The sequence below is a fragment of the Geotrypetes seraphini genome, chromosome 9, assembly GCF_902459505.1.
Source record: "Geotrypetes seraphini chromosome 9, aGeoSer1.1, whole genome shotgun sequence".
Classification (NCBI taxonomy): Eukaryota; Metazoa; Chordata; class Amphibia; order Gymnophiona; family Dermophiidae; genus Geotrypetes; species Geotrypetes seraphini.
Window position 1 is genome coordinate 62,746,385 of NC_047092.1, and position 23,441 is coordinate 62,769,825.

A 23,441-nucleotide genomic window follows, 5' to 3' on the forward strand; every position below is an offset into this window, starting at 1 on the left:
AATCTCCTCAATCGGTGTCGATCTGAGGAAAGTTACAGAAGCTGCCATTGCTCTGACTTTTTGGGCTGTGACTTTACTGTGAAGTGGTAATCCAGCCTGGGCATAGCAGAAAGAAATACAAGCCGTCATCCAATTAGAGATGGTGCGTTTAGAAATTGGATGTCCCAATTTATTTGGATCGAAAGAGACAAAAAGTTGAGGAGCAGTTCTGTGTGGTTTGGTGCGTTCCAAGTAGAAGGCCAAAGCACGTTTACAGTCCAGAGTATGAAGAGCTGATTCTCCAGGGTGAGAATGAGGCTTTGGAAAAAAACACTGGAAGGACAATAGATTGGTTGAGATGAAATTCTGAGACCACTTTAGGTAGGAATTTCGGATGAGTACGAAGAACCACCTTGTCATGATGGAACACAGTGAATAGTGGATCAGTAACCAAAGCTTGCAGCTCACTGACTTGTCGAGAAAAGTGAGGGCAATGAGAAACTCCACTTTCCAAGTGAGATACTTCAAATGAGCCTTATCAATTGGTTCAAATGGAGGCTTCATGAGGTGAGAAAGGACAACATTGAGGTCCCAAACCACAGGAGGCGGTTTGAGATAAGGTTTAACATTGAAAAGTCCTTTCATGACTCTGGAAACCACTGGATGAGCAGAGAGGGGTTTCCCGTCAATAGGCTAATGAAAAGCTGCAATTGCACTGAGATGGACTCGAATGGATGTAGACTTGAGTCCAGAGTTGGATAGGTGCAAAAGATAATCCAAAACAGATAAGGAGGAATGTTGAGGCTCCTTATGATGAGAGAAACACCATGTAGAAAATCTAGTCCATTTTTGGTGATAGCATTGTCTAGTTGTAAGCTTTCTAGAAACTTCTAAAACATCTGACAGATTGAGAAAACTGAAGAGGAGTTATGTTGAAAGTTACCAGGCTGTCAGGTGTAGAGACTGCAGGTTGGGATGAAGCAGAGATCCTTGACTCTGTGTAAGCCAGAGAAGGAAAAACTGGTAGAAGGTATGGCTCCCTGCTGCTGAGTTGAAGTAGAAGGGAGTACCACGGTTGTCTCGGCCACCGAGGAGCAATTAGAATCATGGTGGCATGATCATTCTTCAATTTGACTAGTCTTGAGTGAGGGGGAATGGAAGAAATGCGTAGAGGAATAGATTTGTCCATTGCAGAAGAAAAGCATCTGCCTCGAGGCGGTGAGGAGAATATATCCTGGAGCAGAACTGAGGCAGTTTGAAGTTGTGGGGAGCTGCAAAGAGGTCTATCTGAGGTGTTCCCCACTGTGAGAAAATGTGATGAAGAGACGAGGAATGGAGAGTCGATTCATGAGGTTGCAGAAGATGACTCAAGTTGTCCGCCAAGGAATTCTGAGCCCCTTGAATGTAGACAGCTTTAAGGAAGGTGTTGTGATGGATAGCCCAGTCCCAAACTTCCAGAGCTTCTTGACAAATGGAGGCAGACCCCGTTCCTCCCTGTTTGTTGACATAATACATGGCGACTTGGTTGTCCGTGCGGACGAGGACTACTGTGTTGTGAAGGAGATGTTGAAAAGCATGGAGAGCTTTGAGGATAGCTTTGAGTTTCAACTGATTGATATGACACTGACGATCCGTACTGGTCCAGAGGCCTTGAGTACAGAGACCATCGAGATGAGCGCCCCAAGCGTAGGTTGACGAGTCTGTCGTGAGGACCTTCTGATGAGGGGGCATGTGAAAAAGCAAGCCTCTGGAAAGATTGGAAGAGAGCATCCACCAACATAGAGACTGCTTCAAAGAAGGAGTGACTGCGATGTGTCGAGAAAAAGGTCGCAAACCTGTGTCCAGTGAGATGCCAGGGTCCACTGAGGAATTCTGAGGTGAAGTCTGGCAAAAGGAGTCACGTGTACTGTGGAGGCCATGTGACCTAGAAGTACCATCATGTGTCTTGCTGAGATGTAAGAGCGGGAAGACACTGTATGACAAGAGTTGAAGAAGAGCTTCCAGACGTTATTGTGGAAGGAATGCTCTGAGTTGGACAGTGTCCAGAACAGCTCCAATGAATTGTAGATTCTGAGAGGGTTGAAGTTGAGATTTGGGAAAGTTGATTTCGAATCCCAAACTTTGTAGAAATCAGGTAGTCCTTTGGGTCGCTACAATAACCCCTTGAGAGGTGGAATCTTTGATGAGCCAGTCGTCGAGGTAGGGATATACCTTAAGACCATGATTCCATAGAGCTGCCACTACCACAACCAGGCACTTGGTGAACACTCTGGGAGACGAGGCCAGGCCAAAGGGTAGTACTCTGTATTGAAAATGCAGATTTCCCACCCGAAATCTGAGGTATTGACGGGAGGCCGGATGAATGGGGATATAAGTATAGGCCTCCTTGAGATGCAGAGAGCATAACCAATCGTTCTGCTCGAGAAGGGGATAGAGAAATGCCAGGGACAACATTCAAAACTTTTCTTTGACCAAAAATTTGTTGAGAGCCCTGAGATCCAAAATGGGTCGCAGATCGCCCGTCTTCTTCGGAACAAGGAAGTAACGGGAGTAAAACCCCTGCTCTGCTGTTCCAAGGGAACTGGTTCGATGGCATGGAGATGAAGTAGAGCTTGAGCTTCCTGAAGAAGAAGGGCGTTCTGGGATGGACTGGAAGGATACTCTCGTGAAGGAAGCTCTGGTGGAACCTGATTGAAATGAAGAGAGTATCCTTCTCTGATGATGGAAAGGACCCAGAGGTCGGATGTTATGACCATCCATCTGTCGTAAAAAAGATGGAGACGACCTCCTATAGGTGGAAAAGGAGTCAGAGACAGAATGATGGATGTTATACTCTGGGGTAAACAGTCAAAAAGGCTGAGAAGCCTTAGGTGGAGCAGAAGGTTGAGGCTTCTGTTGCTTCTGAGGTGGCTGTTTCTTCAAAGGAGGACGAGTGTAAGACACCGGCTTTGGAGGAAAATGCCTCTGGTAGATAACAGGAGGACGTGTAGGCCTAGAAGGAGCTGGCTTAGGCTTTGGTCTGACTATGGAGGCAAAAGATTTAGCATGGTCAGACAACTTTTTGGTGGCTGCCTCGATGGACTCATCAAAAAGGTCATTGCCTTCACAAGGGATGTTCGCCAGGCGGTCCTGGAGATTAGAGTCCATGGCTATGGTGCGAAGTCAGACTAGATGATGCATGGCCACAGAGCAAGCCGCTGCTTGGGCAGAGAGCTCAAAGGCATCATAAGATGATTGCAGAAGATGGAGACGTAACTGAGAGAAAGAAGCAATGACTTTTTGAAATTCAAAATGCATGCTATCATCCAAGTAACTCAAAAATTTTGGCAGAAGAGACAAAATAAATTCAAAATAAGTGATAAAATAAAAATTATAATTGAGGACCCTCGAGGACATCATAGCATTTTGGTAAATGCAACGTTCAAATTTATCCATGGTGTTTCCCTCCCGGTCAGGAGGAACTGTGGCATACACTGGAAGGATGGGATCTCTAAAGAGGATTCCACAAGCAAGGATTGATGTGACAATTGGGAATTGTCAAAACCTTTATGATGCACCGTTTTATATCTGGCTTAATAGCGTAGTAGGACTTTTCTTGTTTATCTACTGGGTTGTGTTAGCCTGCTTCTGTAACCTCTTGGTATCTTGGGGTGGGGTGGTTGGTTTATATGGCTGTGTGTTGGTGAGTTTGTTGTGAAGGATAGCATGCGTGTGCATGCGAGTTGGGTGGAGCGATGGCTGTTTGCTTGTCCTGGGGTCTATGAAAATTGGCGGTGGAAAACTTGAATTGCCCTTCTGTAGTCCTGTTATCCATAATGCCAAGAAATAAAACCACGTTACGCCCTTAATGATTGACTCCCATTGGCTCCCAATTAGCCACCGCATCACCTTTAAGGTACTATTTTTAGTATATAAAATGCTAATTTTTAACGAACCCCAATTTATATCTAGAATGCTCATCCCTCATAATACTTCTCGATCTCTCCGATCGACTTCTCAAAATCTCTTAACTATCCCATTCCTGAAAATTGTAGGCACTAGAAGACACAATATGTTTTCGGTAATGGCTCCTCAATTGTGGAACTCATTACCTCAATATATTAGAGAAGAAAAGGATCTTACTTCTTTTAAAAAATCATTAAAAACCTACCTTTTTAAAGACGCTTTCAACAGTTAAATTTTAATCATACGACCAAATACTTTAGGTCTTTAACTCTTTACCCTCCCTTTCGTCTTTCCCCTTTTTGTTTATTCTCTCTAAGAAAGAATTGTAACTTTTCCCTCCTCTCCTCCCTGACTCATGTTTGTTATATTTGTAAGTCTGACGTTATTTTGTTGGTTTTTACAACTATGTTTTTTAGAAAGTTGTACATCGCTTAGCAAATTGAATAAGCGATTCATCAAATATCAATAAAAACTTGAAACTTACATCTACACTCTGCTCTGGACTTTGGGATCTGTTTAGCCTTTCGTCCTGTAGTAGTCTTGTGATTCCATGTGTAGGATCTAATATGGAGGCTGCGCTGCATATGGCGGTTAAATGCTGTATATGGTTGTCTTTTTGGTGTTCATGTTATTTTATTTGATGGAGTATGCCCTTTCTGCTTTCAATAAAAATATGATAAAAAAAGAAAGAAAACAAATGTATAGCTGCAGCGTTGTCTTCATTATTAATTTTCACACAAAGATCATGTTCATATGTTATAATATGCACCATTTTGGACTTCTTCCACAAGCCATTAAATGATGCTATAAGTGTCTAGCTCTAAGAAAGTTCAGCCAGGGACAGAGAGCAGCCAGTTTAATTATGCTCTTATCTCATGGCATATACATAAGTGAAAAAACAGCAAGGCTTGCTTTGACTAGGTTTGTCAATTTTCCCAAGTAAAGAAAAAAGCATGCTTTAAGACTATAATGGGAGCTGCATGGCTGTGGCAAGGGACTTTCTGTAGATACTCCTGCTTTAAGCAGGATGCAAGGTTCTAGGTAATGAAGAAAATTGATGCATACCTGTATGTGGTTCAGGTTCCAGGCGATATAATAGAATCACTATAGTGGCTCTGCCTCTTACCATGTCGAAAAGCATTTTGCTCATTTTACATTATCTCCTGAATTGTCCTTTTATGGTAAGTTACTATTCATTACAAATATCAACTTTTTAAGCTATATAAGGCGCAAAACAAAAAGACAATCCAATGGATCTGCAGTGAAGAGTCAAACGACCAAAACAAGGAGAAAAACTGCATACGATGAGCAAGGTGTAAAAGTCTTATCTTTACTGGAGAAAATACAATGTAGCATTCCAGAAAAATGGTTCTCTTATATGAGTGCACAGGACCCATCATGACTCATACAAGAGAAACATTTTTCTGGAATGCTACATTGTATTTTCTCCAATAAAGATAAGATTTTACACCTTGCACATCATATCTGCAGTTTTTCTCGTGTTGGTTTTTCTTGTGCACTCATACAAGAGAACCATTTTTCTGGAATGCTACATTGCAGTGTTCTTCCTAGCGTGTTTTAGCCAGGTGCTCTGCTCGGCTAATTTAGGCAAGCGCCTGGCTGTCATCTCACATGACATTCAGCCGCAGATCTACCTTTTCTACTCTCAGTAGGCTAGATTGTGTGGAGACAGGAAGGCCGGCTTGCTATGGGTCTTGGTGATTGTCGAGCATTTCTCTCCGATCCTAGTTCAATAGATTTCCCGTTTCCATCCATTTGGTGTGAAAGTCCTTTCTGGCCATGTACAGGTGCGTGGGTGGGTGAGCCTGCGGGGGCGGCTCGGTGTGCACAGTCACAGTGCTCTATTTATTTATCATTAGTGCGCAGGGGCGGCAAAGATGGCAGCGTCCTTGCTGGAGCAGAAACTTTCCCGCCTGGAGGCGAAGCTGAAGCAGGAGAACCGCGAGGCCCAGTGCAGGATCAACCTGAACCTGGAGATCAGCCCGCAGCGACCCCGGCCTAGTAAGGAAGGAGGAGCCGGGAGGCTCCGGAGTGGGGGAGGGGAGAAGGAAGGAAAGAAGGTTGCTTTATTTACTTCCTGTTGCGGCATGCGCATAGCGGAGGCCTCAGGGGGAGCTGGAGGCATTGTGTGAAGAGCTGCCAAGGTCTCCTGGCCTGTGCCTAGCTTTTGCTCCAGAGCAGTGCCGGGGGTGGGGGGTTCTTGTGCTGTTGGAGCCCGTAGTGCAGCAAGCAAGAGGGTTCATGGCATTCAGATGTTCCCTATGTTCTCCTCTCTGCAAATGGGGGGCTTGGCAGCGCTGGGGACTGGCACTGTTAACTAAACTAAACTAAACCTTAAGTTTATATACCGCATCCTCTACACGGAAGTGGAGCTCGGCACAGTTTACAAGAACTTAAAATGTAAGAAGAGAAAGGAAAAGGTTACAGTTGGAGAAGTGTTTAAATGCCTGCCCCCCCCCCTTGCAAAGATTTCAGAAAAGGTTGCTTTTTATAAAAACTCCTTTCTGCTGCATTGGGGGGGGCTGTTTGGTTTGGGGGGCAGTGGGAATGGAGAGGGACAGTAGTTAATGGGAATGGATAGCTTCTTTTTTGGGGGGCCCCACACACAAAATATTTCTGATGACTGGTGCAGTTCACTTTTGTATAGTGTGATGTTGTCTGCTTTCTGCTCACTTTGATGGCTTTGTATCTTTGCTTTGGTTATCAATAAAAAATGTTGTCACATAAAAATCCTTTTCTGAAATACAGTCAGTGGGGGTAGGTGGCTTCTGGCCATGGATGTGTCTAACTGCCAGAAAGAAGAACAGTTCCTAAACATTCCAACCAAATAGCCATCTCGTAATCTTACTGGATATGACCAGAATGCCTCTTTTTTGTAATCTGCCTAGAACCGCAAGGTATTGGTGGAATAAAATACACTAATGTAATAATCTAATATAATAAAATGCTAGGCCGCGCATGCGCACTAAAAAAAACGTGTTCCCTGATCCGTCCCGAAAACACGAGTGCGCATGCGCACTTTTTACGTCATCACCTACTTTCCACCTCGCGCCACCTATCACTGTCATCACCTGCTCTCCACCGATCACTGTTCCTCCTGCACCATGCCACGCCAGACATGTCCGCAGCCGGCCTCGAGCTCCTGGGGGCCGGCGGCGCTGTGCTGAGGTCCCGTCTCCCGCTTCCGCACTACACGGCGCCGCCAGACCCGGCCCTACACTGAGATCCGCGATCGGGTTGCCATGGAAACCCCGCCGCAGCCTCGCAGCTAGGTAGGGGGACAACAATGGCGCTTATGTTCAAGCTGCCGCCACGACTCCCCTCTCAAACCGCACCAGGATCGAGAGAGGAGCTGCGGCGGGGGCTTGAGCATAAGCGCCATTGTTGTCCCCCTACCTAGCCGCGAGGCTGCGGCGGCCTTCCTCACCCGGCTCACATTGAATCCAAGTAAACAACCGGGGCTGCCTAAAGAAACAAAGTTTCACGGTGCTTGGCCCGCAAAACAATTCCTGCCGTTGCCAAAATTTGGCCCACCGTTCCTTCCCTTCCTCCATCAGGTACAGTTCACCTCCGCCTATGTTAAAAGGAGTTGCTTTGAAATTGGAGCCCTGCCGCCACCGTAACACATTCCCTCTGCCGCGGTCCCATATGTCAGAGAAGGGGCGGGACCAAGGCAGAGGGGAACGTGCTACAGCAGTGGCAGGCCTCCGATTTCGACGCGGCTCCTTTTAACATTGGTGGATTCACTGCACCTGATGGAGGGAGGGAAGGAAAGGTGGTTGGACGCTGTTGAGCCCCTCTTTAGCCTTAGACCCTCTCCTAACTGCTCCCTCCTGTTTCAGACCACTGGAGCACCTGATGGAGGGAGGGAAGGAAAGGTGGTTGTGTGCTGTTGAGCCCCTCTTTGCCCTCAGACCCTCTCCTAACTGCTCCCTCCTGTCTCAGACCACTGGGGGGAGGTGCCTGTCTTCAGCTGCAGGGATGGAGGGAGGGAAGAAGAAAGAAGGGGCCCTGGCAAGCGAGTTATCAAAAGCCAACCATAGCCTGGGACCCCTACATGATATGAATAATGACCAGACAACAAAAGGTAAGAAAAATAATTTTATTTTCTGTTTTGTGATTACAATATGTCAGATTTGAAATGTGTCTTGAGGGAGGCTTCCGCCGCGGCTTTGGACAGAGGGGTACCATTTTCGTGGGAGCCGGCCTTCGGAGAGGCTTGGGAGTCGGGGCCCACTGTTCCCTCTAAGCTGAGCAGGTGTCCTCCAGCTGCATTGCTACCACTAGGGGGTGGAATATTTTCAGTCGCTAAGGACAGGTATGTTCCCTGGAGTCCTGCAGAACTTGCCTGTCCCTCACAATTGAAAAATGTGACAGTAAAACAGCACCCTCTATTGGTGAGACTGTGGGTGGAGGACTCCTGCTCAGCTTAGAGGGAACACTGATGTCGGGGACGGATGCGGGAGGGGCTGCCGCTGCAAAGGGCTTTGGTGGGGGAGCCAGCCAGACCACAAGTGTGGGGACGTTGTAAGCGCGGATTGGTCAAGGAGCCGCCGCTGCTGAAGCTTTGAAATTGCTCTCCCACCGTCACTCCCTCCCGCCCCGGCTCTGCCTCTGCCCCTGCCCAGGTTCAAAAGCAGGAGACATCTAGCACCCGTTAATTTAACGGGCTTAAACACTAGTGTAATATAATACTGTGTGTCTTGGCTTCTTGGGTGAGGGAAAAGGGTCCTTATTCTCCTCTGGGGGTAGCGGTATAGATGCCTCTACTGGTGGCTCTCTCTGTGATTTTTTCCTTGTGTCCTGTATGGCCGGGTTTGTGGTGGTCTCAGTCTCCGTAAAGTGGTCAGATTCAGGGTATTGGATATGTTGGGCTTAATATTTGGCCACCTCTCCCTTGGGGTGGGGGGGGGGGAACTTGATACCATGATGTGCATATGATATTATCCTGTTCCAGGCTTGATTAGCCAGCAGTATCTTATTAAAAAGTGTAGAGAAGCCCTCCCCATTGTTTCTCAACGGATATAAGAGCTACAAGGAAGTGCGAGCTAAATCTACAAGCGATTCATTGCCAGGGTTAAAAGTGAGACTTGAGAGAAACTTTATAGGTATGATACTTACCTCCTCCTTTACGAACCTGTAGTACGGGTTTTAGTGCCTGCAGCAGTGATAACTGCTCCGATGCTCATAGAATTCTAAAACCCACACTAAGGGTTCATAAAGAAGGGGGTATTGTATATATCGCTAAAGTAATACGTAAAAAGAGTTAAAATCAAACAAAAATAATTTGCCAACTTTGATGGTTGGTTACAGGCTTTAGGGATATTTACTTCAATTGAGAATTGGAAAATAATTAACTAATAAAAATAGTGCACATTTAAATTTTCCCCACCACCAAATTTCCCCGTTTCGCCCCACCCGGCTACTTTTTCATGCCACCCAGCTGGAAAAAATTTCTGGGGAGAACACTGCATTGTATTTTCTCCAATAAAGATAAGTCTTTTACACCTTGCACATCGTATCTGCAGTTTTTCTCCTTGTTTTGGTTGTAAGCTATATAAGGCAGATAAGAACATGAACGGAACCTTTTAATAGTGAGAAACAAAACTGAGCACAAGCTCAGAATTTTATAAAGAAGCTGGGAAGCTTCTGAAGCACACTTGACAGATAGAACATTAATATAGTTTACTCACCCCACATTCATAGCATCTAGATTTGTCAAAATAGTTGCGCCTACGAATGAATTCAGCTGCTCTTCCATTATCAACAGCAATGCTTGCCTTTATTACTCTGCCAAATAACTAAAATACAGGACAAGAATTATGCCTTCATCTTGCAGTACAGAACATGGGTCTCACCATCAAGCCTTGCTCTTCTGATAGCTTACTTGTTTGTTATTAAGTGCTCGAACGCAGTTTTGGGCAGACTCTTTATCCAAATATAAAACAAATGCAACCCCTTTGCTCTTCCTGGTATCCTTATCCTTCATTATAGTGACTCTGAAAACATATGCATATGAAAATTTTAAAAAAAGTTTTAATTCACAAGAACATAGGCTTCATTAGCAAAGAACATAAGGAAAGCCATGAGTCAGCCTAAGGTCCCTCGAACTCAACATTTTATCTCCAACAGTGGCTAGTCTAGTCACAAGTATTCCAAAAGTAGTTCAGTGATAAATGTAAAACAAGTTCACATCAGTTATCTCTTTCAAACCAAAGTAGTCCAGTGAGTCATTGAGAAAACATGTTTGATAGGGATCCTCAACTAGGGATGGACAGCCAGAAAAAAATATTTTTTTCCCTTTTTTTTCCATTTCAGAATGAGTGTGCCCTCTTCTTAGAGGGCACATTCTCTCAATGGTTCACTCGTGCATGATGGTTCGCACATGTGTGCGCTATCAAAAAAGAAAACTCTAAAAAGGATGCACACCATTATCAGTGAGCAATATTTTTTGGCAAACAAAACCTCATCCTTATTCTCAATCTAGTTCTTAAGACACATTCAGCTAATTGGATTTTCAGAAGACACACAATAAATATGGAGAAGATAGAGTTGCATACATTGGATTCAGTACATGAAAATTTCTCATGAATATTCACTGTATATATCCTGACAACCTCACTGGTTGGGTATGTTCTGAGTTGAGAACCCCTGGAATTGAGGGCCTGGGGGAGAGAGGTTGTTTACATTTGTGAAAGTTGAGCTGCCTTCAGAGATTAGGTATTAATAAAGGAGGAAAGAAGAGGAGAGTAGTTTTACACAGTATACAACCAGCCATTTCATTAGAATTGATCAAAGTTTGACTACATTTATGACGGAAATTGAACAATGGACCACAAACTTTAAATTGAAACTAAACTCTGAAAAAACAAAAATTTTCCTGGCTTGCCCAAAGGAAAAAATCACCACAACAACAATACAAATAAATGGTCACGACCACCCAATATTAAAAACTATAAGAATATTAGGAGTCACTATACCAAATTAACTATGACCGATCACATAAACTCGGTGACAAAAAAATGCTTCTCCACTCTTTGGAAACTGAAAACCATAAAAAAATATTTTGACCCTCTATCCTTCAGATTACTGGTTCAGTCGCTGATTCTATCCACCCTGGACTATTGTAACATCATCTACTTGGGGATACCTAAAAAACCCGTAAGAAAACTGCGAATAATTCAAAACACGGCCGTCTGCTTAATATTCGGACTAAAGAAAAGTGATCATGTTAGTCCCTTTTACAAACTGTTATACTGGTTACCAATCGAAGAAAGAATTCTATTCAAGTTCTCCTGCTTTTGCTATAAATTAATCTGGGGAATGGCCCCTAATTACCTCCTACCTCATTTTGAATTCTATTCCCCCATTAGATCTACCAGAAACAACAACCTGTTTGCATACCCGAAAATCGTTGGCTGCAGATATCAAACCTTCCTAGACAGAACTTTCAAGTTTCAAGCTGGTCGACAGCAATCATGGCTAGGCTATCTCATCGATACCGCTAGGTTGACCTACAGCATCTTCCGGAAAGAACTAAAGACCACTTTGTTTAAGAAATTCTTGTCCTAGCCAGACACTCTCCCGCGAACATAACTTCAACACCTTATCCTGAATTTCTTCCTCACACTAGGTATCCACATTCCCTGTTTGCTAAAAATTCCTTCTTCATAATTGTATCATGATATTTCGCTGATGTTAGAATATTTTCAATTGTAAGATGTAAAATAGTTATTTATACATTACTTGTTGGAATATTCATATTTATCTGTATCTCTACCTGTCTCTTTATATTTTTATCTTTACTTTTCATTAATTATTTCTTCAGGTACTTTAGTTAGATTGTGAGCCTTTGGGACAGTTAGGGAAATTTCCAAGTACCTATCTTATTTATTTTTATCTATTGTATCTTTTTAATGCATCATTTTTGTAAACCGCTTAGAAACCTCACGGTTATTAGCGGTATATAAGAATTAAATTAAAAATTAAAATTACATTTAGGGCCCTTTTACAAGGTCACAGTAGTGATGCTGTTGCAGTAAATGCACCAAAGCCCATAGGAACTGAATAGGCTTCAGTGCATTTATCACAGCATCATTGCTACCACAGCTTCGTAAAAGGGGCCCTTAGTTTGCATTCTAGCCTAGTTTCAATGGGAATCAATTGATGGGGGGAGTGAAATCTTAAAAAGCCTCTGCCAACAAGGACCATGACCAGTCTGTGTCTTTACTGTCCAATTGTAAGATTTTAACATTGAAACCATAAACTATAAAACATATAAATAACTGGAAAAACAAAGAATGATTTTGTTGGGGAGGGGGGACTTACTTCACAACTTTTCCATATTTTGAAAAAATCTGAAACAAACATATGCAATATTAGCAAATCATTTTTAAGGTCTTACAAAAGATCAAAGAAATGCTTCATATAAAACACATTTAATATTAGAAGCAAATGTAATGAAGTTGAGCTAAACAGTATCTTCTGAAACATACTCACTCTGTGTAAATCATTGTTGGTCAGTGAGAAAGAAAGGTTGGATATATACACTGTACTTTTACTAGGAGCCAGGCCACCGCTCATTTTTCTAAAGTGAAGAAAAAAAGGCAAACTATAGTAGAGATTTAGCACAAACCCTGAGATGAAAACAAACTCAGAACAAATTTCAAATGTGTGGTTCATGTTTTAAACTTGCCCAATCTGATTTTTCACAGCTTTTGTATTAAAAACCTACAATACTACTTTTACCTAGGATTACCATATGTCCAGATTTGCCCGGGCATGTCCTAATTTTAGAGGACTGTCTGGATGGTTTCCTGAACTTAGGGGGGGGGGTTGTCCTCTCTCTCTTGCCCCCCCACTCCTCCCCCAGAGTTGGGTATGGCTCTCCCCTGTCCCCCACTAACAAGACCCGGCTGCAGCGGTCCTGTCATGGGTGGTTGGACTAGATCCAACAGGAATGAGGGTGGTCTACTCTCCTGGGAAGAAACTTCTCATGCCTCTCATGCAAGTAAACAGAGAAAAAGTATAAAGGCTGATGAGGATATTTCCAATAAAAGTTTTTATTGGAGGAAAAAGAAGCATTTGTAACTGGAGCAATATCATACAACCTCATCAGTCTCTTTACAGAAACTGTTTTTATACTATTGTGGTTTCCTGTTTCTGGCGCTAAGCTGTTAACTTCATCTTTCATGCTTCAACTCATGGCTTCATTGCAACTAAAATGGTTAAGGGGCTGGAGGAGTTGTCATACAGTGAGAGATTAGAGAAACTGGGCCTCTTCTCCCTTGAAAAGAGGAGACTGAGAGGGGACATGATTGAAACCTTCAAGATAATGAAGGGAATAGACTTAGTAGATAAAGACAGGTGTTCACCCTCTCCAAGGTAGGGAGAACAAGAGGGCACTCTCTAAAGTTAAAAGGGGATAGATTCCGTACAAACGTAAGGAAGTTCTTTTTCACCCAAAGAGTGGTGGAAAACTGGAACGCTCTTCCGGAGGCTGTCATAGGGGAAAACACCCTCCAGGGATTCAAGACAAAGTTAGACAAGTTCCTGCAGAACTAGAACGTACGCAGGTAGGGCTGATCTCAGTTAGGGCGCTGGTCTTTGACCTGGGGGCCACCGCGGGAGCAGACTGCTGGGCAAGATGGACCACTGGTCTGACCCAGCAGTGGCAATTCTTATGTTCTTATGTTAAGCACTTCTGTATTACCTATTAATGCTGCTTAAATTTTAGCTTCCTCTAGGCATCTTATTTTAATAGGCATTCAAAAAGCTGTTATCTTAGTACAGTCAAACCTCGGTTTACGAGTAACCCGGTTTGCGAGTGTTTTGCAAGACGAGCAAAACACTCAGCAAACTTTTGACTCGTAAACCGAGCATTGACTCGATTTGCAAGCCCCCACCCGACCCGACCGCGGGAACCAACAGTATTGCTCCCCCTGAGGCCACCGGTGCTTCTATCGCCTCTTCCCCCCCCTGACTGGCCCCATCCTTACCCCTGCACATCCGGTGATAAAATTGCCTGCCGCCAGTCTGCTGCTGAGCCTTGAGCATCTGCGCATGCTCAAGGCCTTCTGGATCTCATCCTCACCGAGATTCTCATGAGACTCGAGATCTCATGAGAATCTCAGAGAGGGTGAGAACCAGAAGGCTTGAGCATGCGCAGATGCTCAAGGCTCAGTAGCAGACCGGCAGCAGGCACTTTCTACCACCGGCGGTGCAGGGGTAAGGACAGGGCCAGTCGGGGAGGGGGGGGGAGAGGCGATAGCAGCGCCGGTGGCCTTGGGTGGAGCATGGGAGTTGGGGTGCATCCGGCAGGAGTAAGCCAGCACTTGAGAGTCCCAGCAGAGGGGGTAGTGGCATCTGGAGGGGGGGGTGCAGCATCCGGGAGCGGCAGAGCCAACAGTGTCCAGTCGGGCTCTGTGGCGGCGGCGTTTGCTTAGCCATCACCACTCGCAGTGAGAGGCAGCGAACAGCAGCAGAGGAGGAGAATTGGAGGAGCTGCGTGGATGGGTCTGTGGCAGATGCAGCAGTGGAGGCGTTCCTAATGGTAATTAAGTTTTTGGGGATGTGGAACGAATTGTTCAAGTTTACACTAACTCTTATGGGAAAAGTTGCTTTGATATACGAGTGTTTTGGTTTAAGAGCATGCTTCTGGAACGAATTATGCTCATAAACCAAGGTACCACTGTATATGTCAAATTTACCTATTATTATGTCATTCTAATTCAGATCAACAATCAACATCCCTTAGGTTCTATCATCACTACTCATCCTTACAGTGCTATAAAAATCATTATGCATATAGCAGTTTCTCTGGTATTCTGATCGGTATTGGCTATCCAATATCTAGCTTAAGGCATAAACAATATCTCTAGTATCAGATATAAACAATGGCCACTAGGTGGCATGCACAATCTACATGGTAAATCTAGAGCAGGGTTATTTTTCGCTTACTTCCCTTGTGGTACCAAGGGAAACATTTATCTTTATTTTTTGTCAGTTCTAACCATACGGGGAACTTTTATTCCATCTCATCTTTGTTTGAACCATGTATCATCAGTTATTTGTCTTTCTTTTCATCTTCTCTCTCTCTCGCCTACAAAAGGTCATTAGATAAATATCTTTCCTGTTTCTCCTATGGTATTTTTTTCCTGTTGACTGCATGTTTGCACCCTTTGGCCTCGTCTCTTAAGCTCATACTCTCCCAGCAACCACTTTAGAATTTTCCCTCTGTCCTCTCCGCCACCCTAAAATCACACTACTCCAAATGTCAAGCTCTGCTACAGGTATGTGTTACACTCAAACTCCATTGCTTCTGCCATTCCTGTACCCTTAATTTACAAACATCTGCCTTGACTTAGGCCTGTATGTGTTTCACTGGATACCTAGCATCTCAAGGCCTGCACACAGGCCATATCACTCCTCATTATCACCACCACCTACCTGCTCCACACTGCAATCTTTGGATTGCTGGCAACGTGAACGAGGTGAGCCTAATGCCTATGGCATGCCCTTGAAGTTGCTGACACTGTTGTGACTGCCTGTTCTCGCTTAGGTGGGATGCTGCAGAGAAAAAAACTTCTGGGGCAGGCCAAAAGCAGTGCAGAGGTAGGTGGGGGACAGGGGAGAGCCATACCTAACTCCAAGGCAGAGGGCTGGGGAGAGATTTATAGAGAGAGAGGGGCCAAGCCACTGGAGTATGTGTGTTGAGAGAAAGCACCCATGGGAGAGAGAAAGAAAGCATAGTTAGTCACCTGTGTAGCATGTGGTCTCCAAGGACAGCAGGCAGATATTCTCACATAAGGGCAATGTCGTCCATGGAGTCTGGCACAGATGTGTACCAATATGCACTGTCACTTTAAGACTTTAGCACTGTCCATACTGCATATGCATACGCGCCTTCCCACCCTCCTTCAGTCCCGTCAAAAGATAAAAATCCAGCTAGTGGAGGTGGGCAGGTTGTGAGACGGGCCTGTTGTCTTCTGAGAAGATCTGCTACAGGTGATTAACTACACTTTCTCTGAGGACAAGCAGACAGTATATTCTCACATATGGGACTTCCAAGCTGCCAGATTCAAAGCTCTAGGAAGAGGGTTAAATATAACTGTCATGAGGCTGGTGAAATCCTTGAGGATGGAGTGAAGATGGCTTTTAAAGAGAGAATATATTTTGAGAACTACTTGACCAAACTGACCGTCTTGTCTAGCATGTTGATCTAAGCAGTAATGAGAAGTAAATGTGTGGATTGAGAACCTAGTGGCTGCTTTGCAGATATCTTGTATGGGAGTGGAGCAATAGAAGTTGCCATAGCTCTTATTCTATGAGCAGTGACACGGCCATCCAACGTCAGCCCAGTCTGAGAATATACAAAGGATATGCAGTCAGCTAGCCAGCATGAAATAGTCCTCTTGATCAGTGTTTTTCAACCTTTTTTGGGCAAAGGCACACTTGTTTCATGAAAAAAATCACGAGGCACACCACCATTAGAAAATGTTAAAAAATTTAACTCTGTGCCTATATTGACTATATATAAAGTAATTCTCTTGAACAGGAATCAAATAAACACAAAGAAAGTATTTTATAATTACTTTATTATGAAATATTAAGTAAACAGAATAGTGAAAAATTATAAAATACTTTATTCAGTGCGAAACCTGGGCCTGTTTGGCTGAACACAAAGCTGATATTCTGGCTGGAATCGAAGAAAGACACACACGTAGCTCTTCGTCAACAGCTCTCAGTCTCTCTCTGTATTTGGTTTTTATAGCATACAAAAATAAACAAATATATTCTCCATCCTTTTTATTAAACCACAATAGCAGTTTTTAGCGCAGGGAGCTGCGCTGAATGCCCAGCGCTGCTCTTGATGCTCATAGGCTCCCTGCGCTAAAAACCACTATTGCGGTTTAGTAAAAGGTGACCATATTGTAAAATATAGACAGCAGATATAAATTCAGAACTGTGCATAGTAAGTGAAGGGAAGTTTTCATCTCTGGGAATTTACCCAGTTAACTATTAAGTTATTTGGGCAAATTCCTTTGAAAACTGTGGTAATACTGCCTCTACTTTGCTAAATTTAAAATAAAATCATTTTTCCTACCTTGTCTGGTGATTTCTGGTTGCACTTTCTTCTTCTGACTGTGTATCCAATCTTTCTTCCCTTCTATCAGCCTGTATGCTCTCTCTCCTCCACACCTCATTCCCTCCCCCAACTTTTTCTTCCTCTCTCCCTGACCTTTCTTTCTTTTTTTCTGTTTCTCTTCTTTCCTTCTGTTTCCCTGCCTGCCCCCTTTCTTTCTTTCTCCCTGCTGTTCCCCAAGCCACTGCCACTGCCATCAGGGAACAGGACCCACCAATGGATAACAGGCCCCAAAGCCGACGTCGACGCATGCTCTCCCTGACGTCAATTCTGCAATCGGAGAGGAAGTTCCGCCCAGCCAGGCAGCGATTGGCTGGCCCGAACTTCCTCTCCGACTGCAGAATTGACGTCGGGGAGAAGAAGACTTATCGGCTCGATAGATTAGATCGCCAAGACAAAGTGAGTCCTGGGTGATCGACTCACTTTGCCTTGGCGAGCTACTGGCGCCCCTGCCTCGGGCCCCCTGTCAGCTCCGGGCCCCTGAATGCAGGACTGGTAGTACTGCCCTGATGGCGGCCCTGCGGCACACCAGGCAACATCTCGCGGCACACTAGTGTGCCGCGGAACAGCGGTTGAAAAACACTGCTCTTGATAACTGGAACTCCCAATCTGTTAAGGTCAAAGAACATAAACAGTTGAGTCATAGTTCTATGTGGTTTTGGAAAGAAAATGGGTAAAACAATGGACTGGTTGAGATGTGATAAAATCTGGTATAGGGTGCTTGCAACTCGCTGACTCAACATGCATAAGTAACTCCAATCAGAAAAGTCACTTTCCAGGTGAGGTGTTTTAGAGAAGCAGACATGAGGGGTTCAAATGGTGGCTTCATGAGTATAGATAGGACAACATTCAGATTCTAATCCACAGGCGGTGATCTGAGTGGAGGCCTGGTGTGGTAAATAAAGACCCTTCATGAATCTGGAGACCAATGGGTGCATTGAGGTGGATCTACTATTCAATTGAATATAAAAAAACAAACACTGATTGCACTGAAATGAACATATACAGGAGAAATTTGAAGTCCAGAATTGGAAAGATGAAGGAGGTAGTCTAGCAGAGACAGCAGAGAACATATGAGTGGATCCAAGGCGTGGAGATCACACCAAATAGTAAATTGTGTCAATTTAAAAATCGGTAACAGCGTCTAGTAGATGGTTTTCTGGATGCTTCAATAATGTTCAAGACTAAAGGCAACAGGGGAGAGGTATCTACTTCTGGGAAGATGTAGAAGTTGCGAGTGCTAATAAACGCAGATTGGGATGAAGGAGAGAACCTTTTGATCTGAGTTAGTAGAAGTTGCGAGTGCTAATAAACGCAGATTGGGATGAAGGAGAGAACCTTTTGATCTGAATTAGTAGAAGTTGCGAGTGCTAATAATGTAAAATTATGTCCTGTTAATTTTCTTTCCTTTAGACGCAGCAGATGAATCCAGAGATCAATGGGGTAGCACATACCTACCAGCAGGTGGAGATTTTCAGGAATATATCTGGATGGAACTCACTCTTGCCAATCAGTATGCTCTATCTCCAGCAGGTTGCATGGTGGCTCATCCTGTTGTCACTAGATTCTTGAAGGGGGCTCTTCATGTCTGACCACCGGTAAAGCACCCTTTCCCTTCCTGGGACATTAACTTGGTATTCTCTAGTTTTGCCATGGCTCCTTTTGAGCCCCTTCAAGATGCTACCCTCTTGAACATGACGCTCAAGACTATTTTTCTGGTTGTCATTACATTGGCGCGTCATGTACTAGAGCTGCAGGGATCCTTTCCTCCGTATTTTGGAGGTGAGGGGGTTTCTCTTCGGATGGTTCTTTCCTTCTTGCTGAAGGTAGTTTTGGTTTTTCATGTCAAATCAGTAAGTGCGCTTGCCTGCCTTTCAACCAACAGGTTCCAAGTCACAGGACCACCTGATGAAGAAACTGGATGTGTGCAGAGTTTTTCTGGGTTATTTGGAGGTCACCAATGAGTTTTGCGTCTGACCATTTGTTTGTGCTAACTCATCAGTTAAGCAGTGCGCTCCTGCTTCCAAGACCATGATTTCCAGATGGATCCATATGGCCATTTCCTCAGCTTACATTCCTGCTGGGAAACAGTCTCCCGTTTCCATCAAGGCACATTCTACTAGAAGTGTAGCTTTGTAGGCTGAAGCTAGAGCTGTCTCTCCTGAGATTTGTAGAGCAGCAACATGGTCTTCTCTTCACATGTTTGCCAAGTTGTACAGAGTGGACATGGCGGTAAGACAGGACCCTTAGGGTCCTCGAACTTATGGTCAGTGCAGCAAGTCCACCCTAGCTTTTTTTTTTTTTTTTTTTTGGGGGGGGATTGCTTTTGTATGTCCCTACTGTCTAACCTATTGCACTGGGAAAGGAGATTATGTACTTACCCTGGTAAGCTCTTTTCCAGTAGATAAGCAAGACATTCTAGATTCTCGCCCTGTCTTTACTGCGTTTGTTTACAGTTTTCAGTCTGTTTATGCTTCTCCAAGCTGATTCTTTAATGCCTGTCAGCCCTTGGGAGCTGAGAATAATTTGTACATATCCATTTATTAGAGAATAGTTTGAAGCCTATGTTGGCGGTTAATGGTACTGTTTAGTTACTGTTTGAGAAGAACATTTCGTTTGAGCCTGTTGTTACAGGAGCCTCTACTTCACATGTACTGGGTGGCTCTACATGAAGGTGGAGCTACAGAGCCCAGTGAAGTATAACAGAGGCAGAGTGAAAAATCCGGCATGGATTCCTTCTGCAGCATGAGGCTAAAGGGAAATAACCCTACTATCTAGAATGTCTCACCTATCTACTGGAAAAGAGCTTACCAGGGTATATGATCTCCTTTTTGAACTGCTAAGGGTCCTCAGCAGCTGTTAGCAGCACATCAGTTGTGATAGCACACGGGTTCTCCCCTTGACAGGTGCCCCAACCAGACAAGGATGCAGACAGACCAGGAGGGTCAGTCTGCCACAGACTGGGAAGATAGTAAGTAAGATAAGAACATAAGAAATGCCTCTGCTGGATCAGACCAGAGGTCCATCGTGCCCAGCAGTCCGCTCGCACAGCAGCCCAATAGGTCCAGGACCTGTGTAGTAGTCCTCTATCTATACCCCTCTATCCCCTTTTCCTTCAGAAAATTGTCCAATCCCTTCTAGAACCCTAATACCGTACTCTGTCCTATTACGCCCTCTGGAAGCTCATTCCAGGTGTCCATGCCACTTTTATCCCAGGATGAAGTTTCCTTGGTAGAGTCTGCTTCTGTGCAGGACAGCTGTTAAGAGGTGGTGGCGAGACTGATCGGGGGGGGGGACCTCACAATGTGCCAGCTCAGGGTCTCTTTGCTTTCAAGCGTTATTTCCACTTCATTGCAGGAAGTCCTGCCAGCTTCTTCATGCTAAGTTATTAGCAGCTCTGACCATGTTTTTTCCCCTTACATCTGGACATCAGTAAGCTGGTCACTGACCACTGGGAGTCATTAGGAGAATCCCTTCAAATGGCTAAGACTGTAGCTAAGCTGTATCCAATGGCACCAGATTTCCAGCAGTTTGTTCAGCCAAAAGTGGATTCGCTAGTCATACAGGTCACTAAACATACCTCATTTCCTAGTAAAGGAGGGGTGATATTAAAGGATCCTCAGGACTGCAAAGTGGACTTGCTCAAGCGTCAATTTGATGTTTTGGCCCTAGGGATTAAAGTCCATATGCTCAGAACTCACCATGTCTTTAACAATCAATATTAAACCAGTTTAAACCTCTTTAGTGTTGAAGTATTTCAGCTATTGATGCCCAAAATGGCTAATTGTGGTCTTTCCTGTGGTTTTTAACAGTCTCCGATAATCTTATGTAAATGAATTACAAACAAGCTCCTTAATATTAAACTGATCACTCCAATTGATACCCAGATGATGCACAAAATGAAGTACCCTCTTTTTTTAATGCTCTGATATCTCTCACAGGTCAGGAGCTGCCAGTAGTGTTAAAAAAGCCAGCTTTTTCTTTTTTTAAATGGATACAGATGTATGTGTGTTACACATGCACAATATCGGTCCCCATTAAATTTTTTTTTTTTTTAAAGTCTTGTGCTTGAACAACCCCCTCTGATGACTGCCCATATACCCCCAAACAAAAAAAAAACCCCACTCCAAAACGGCAATGGTCAATGCAAAAATCAGGAGGGAGAGTGCGCAACCCTCTCATTCTCATGCCTCATTCTAAAGCAGTGATTCCCAACCCTGTCCTGGAGGAACACCAGGCCAATCGGGTTTTCAGGCTAGCCCTAATGAATATGCATGAGAGAGATTTGCATATGATGGAAGTGATAGGCATGCAAATTTGCTTCATGCATATTCATTAGGGCTAGCCTGAAAACCCAATTGGCCTGGTGTTCCTCCAGGACAGGGTTGGGAACCAATGTTCTAAAGTAAACAGATCAGTACAGGCTGGATTGTGGGTTACTGCAGTGGTCCCCAATCCTGTCCTGGAGGACCACCAGGCCAATCGGGTTTTCAGGCCAGCCCTAATGAATATGCATGGAGATTTGCATGCCTGTCACTTCCATTATATGCAAATTTCTCTCATGCATATTCATTAGGGCTGGCCTGAAAACCCGATTGGCCTAGTGGTCCTCCAGGACAGGTTAAGAATATAAGAATTGCCATCTCCGGATCAGCCCCTGGGTCAATCAAGTCCGGTGATCCGCACACGCGAAGGCCCCGCCAGGTGTACCCTGGCATAGTTTTAGTCCCCATATCACTGTATGCTTCTCAAGAGAGATGTGCATCTAATTTACCCTTACCCGTATCACTCTATGCCACTCTTAAGGAGATGCCCCACACTCACCAAGGTCGCCGCTGTCATCCGACTCACAAGTAAGGTATATGAGAAAGATGGCGGCGGCGTCCTCTCCTAGCATTTAAATGTAAACCATGTGATTAATAGTACCTCCCCCCTGCACAGCCCATTGGCTCGGTCAACCACCAATCAAAGTAGCCCATTCAATCTCACTGTTCAGTTCCCGAGGTTCAACAGTGTCAAGTGTGAAAATAAGTCTCTGCTCCCTCTCATTCAACCTTCTTTGATCTTTCCCACCATCCCTCCCAGTTACTCTACTAATGACACGCCATCTAATCTCCTCAACAGTATAGTTATATCTTTGCCAGTGTACTACTAAAGCAGCTTGAATGACATTATTGGCAATGCGTGATTTGTGTTCTGTTTAACTCTTATCTTCCGATTTGTCCTTCCAATGTAAACCAAATCACAGGGACAAACGATCGCGTAAATAACATCCTGTGAGTTACAATCCGTAACCGTACTAGAATAAAGATTCATTTCTCTACCCGGAACTCTCCAAGAGTCACCTCTAATAGTTGATGAACACCACTGGCATTTGCCACATTGGTCATGGTAGCCCCTCTCTTCCCCCTTCCTTCCTCCATATTTTTGAAAATTATATTTCTGGCCCAATGTCATGCCCCTGGAGTATGCTATCCATGGGAACTCTTGTAAAGGTTGGTGTAACTGTACTATGTGCCAGTGGTGTTTCAAGAACCCCACCATCGTTTTTGAAACCCTAGAAAATGGAAGGACACATGTCAAGCATTCGTTGTCAACCTTAGGGGGTCCCTCTGACTCCTTAAGGAGTAATTCCCTCTGGGTAAATCTCGCCCTTAAATATGCTTGTCGAATGGATCTTTCAGGATAGCCCCTCCTCCTGAATCTATCTTCTAGCAAAGCAGCCTGGCGTTTATATTCATCTAAAGAGGAGCATACCCTACGGACGCATAGAAATTATGCTATAGGTAAATTGAAACGCAATTTAAAGGGGTGGAAGCTACCAAAATGAAAGATAGTGTTACGTGTAACTGGCTTACGATATAAGGAGGTCTGCATTTAGCCATCCTGTACTTGAATAGTGATGTCCAAAAATTAGATCTGTATACGGTGACATGTCATGGTGAATTTTATATTAGCATCCACCACGTTCAAATACTGGAAAAATAGATCTAGTTGTTCTCTAGTATCTTGCCAGATCAAAAAGATATCATCTAAAAACCGGCCCCAGAATAAAATTTGGGAATACCATGCAGTTCCGTATACTAATTGATCCTCAAATTTAGCCATGTAGAGGGCAGCCACCGAGGGAGCCAAAGTGGCCTCCATAGCCACCCCCTGGATCTGTTGGTAAAACTGTTGATGGTGTTGGAAATAATTTTCCTGAATAACCCATTGGGCCAGTTGCATCAAGAATGCAGTAGAAATACGCTGGGGGGCTACTCTCCGTTGAAGTGTCTCAGATATGACTTATAGTGCCTCAGCCTGGGGAATCTGAGTATATAAAGAGGTGACATCTAAGGTCACCATCCAT

General features: G+C 44.2%; 1 protein-coding gene across 4 annotated transcripts in view; it reads right to left on the reverse strand.

Annotated features, from left to right (window-relative positions):
• The window catches only part of ZCRB1 (zinc finger CCHC-type and RNA binding motif containing 1), a 59,834-nt gene that overhangs the window by 30,669 nt on the left and 5,724 nt on the right, over window positions 1-23,441 (reverse strand). For 2 of the 4 annotated variants that reach the window (XM_033958559.1, XM_033958560.1), the window contains exons 2-5: window positions 12,445-12,532; window positions 12,274-12,302; window positions 9,833-9,944; window positions 9,639-9,746 (exon numbers count right to left, since the gene is read on the reverse strand). In XM_033958559.1, the coding sequence (XP_033814450.1) occupies window positions 9,639-9,746; window positions 9,833-9,944; window positions 12,274-12,302; window positions 12,445-12,532 (337 nt within the window). The remainder of the gene's footprint in view (window positions 1-9,638; window positions 9,747-9,832; window positions 9,945-12,273; window positions 12,303-12,444; window positions 12,533-23,441) is intronic. The other 2 variants (XM_033958562.1, XM_033958561.1) reach the window with 1 other exon arrangement.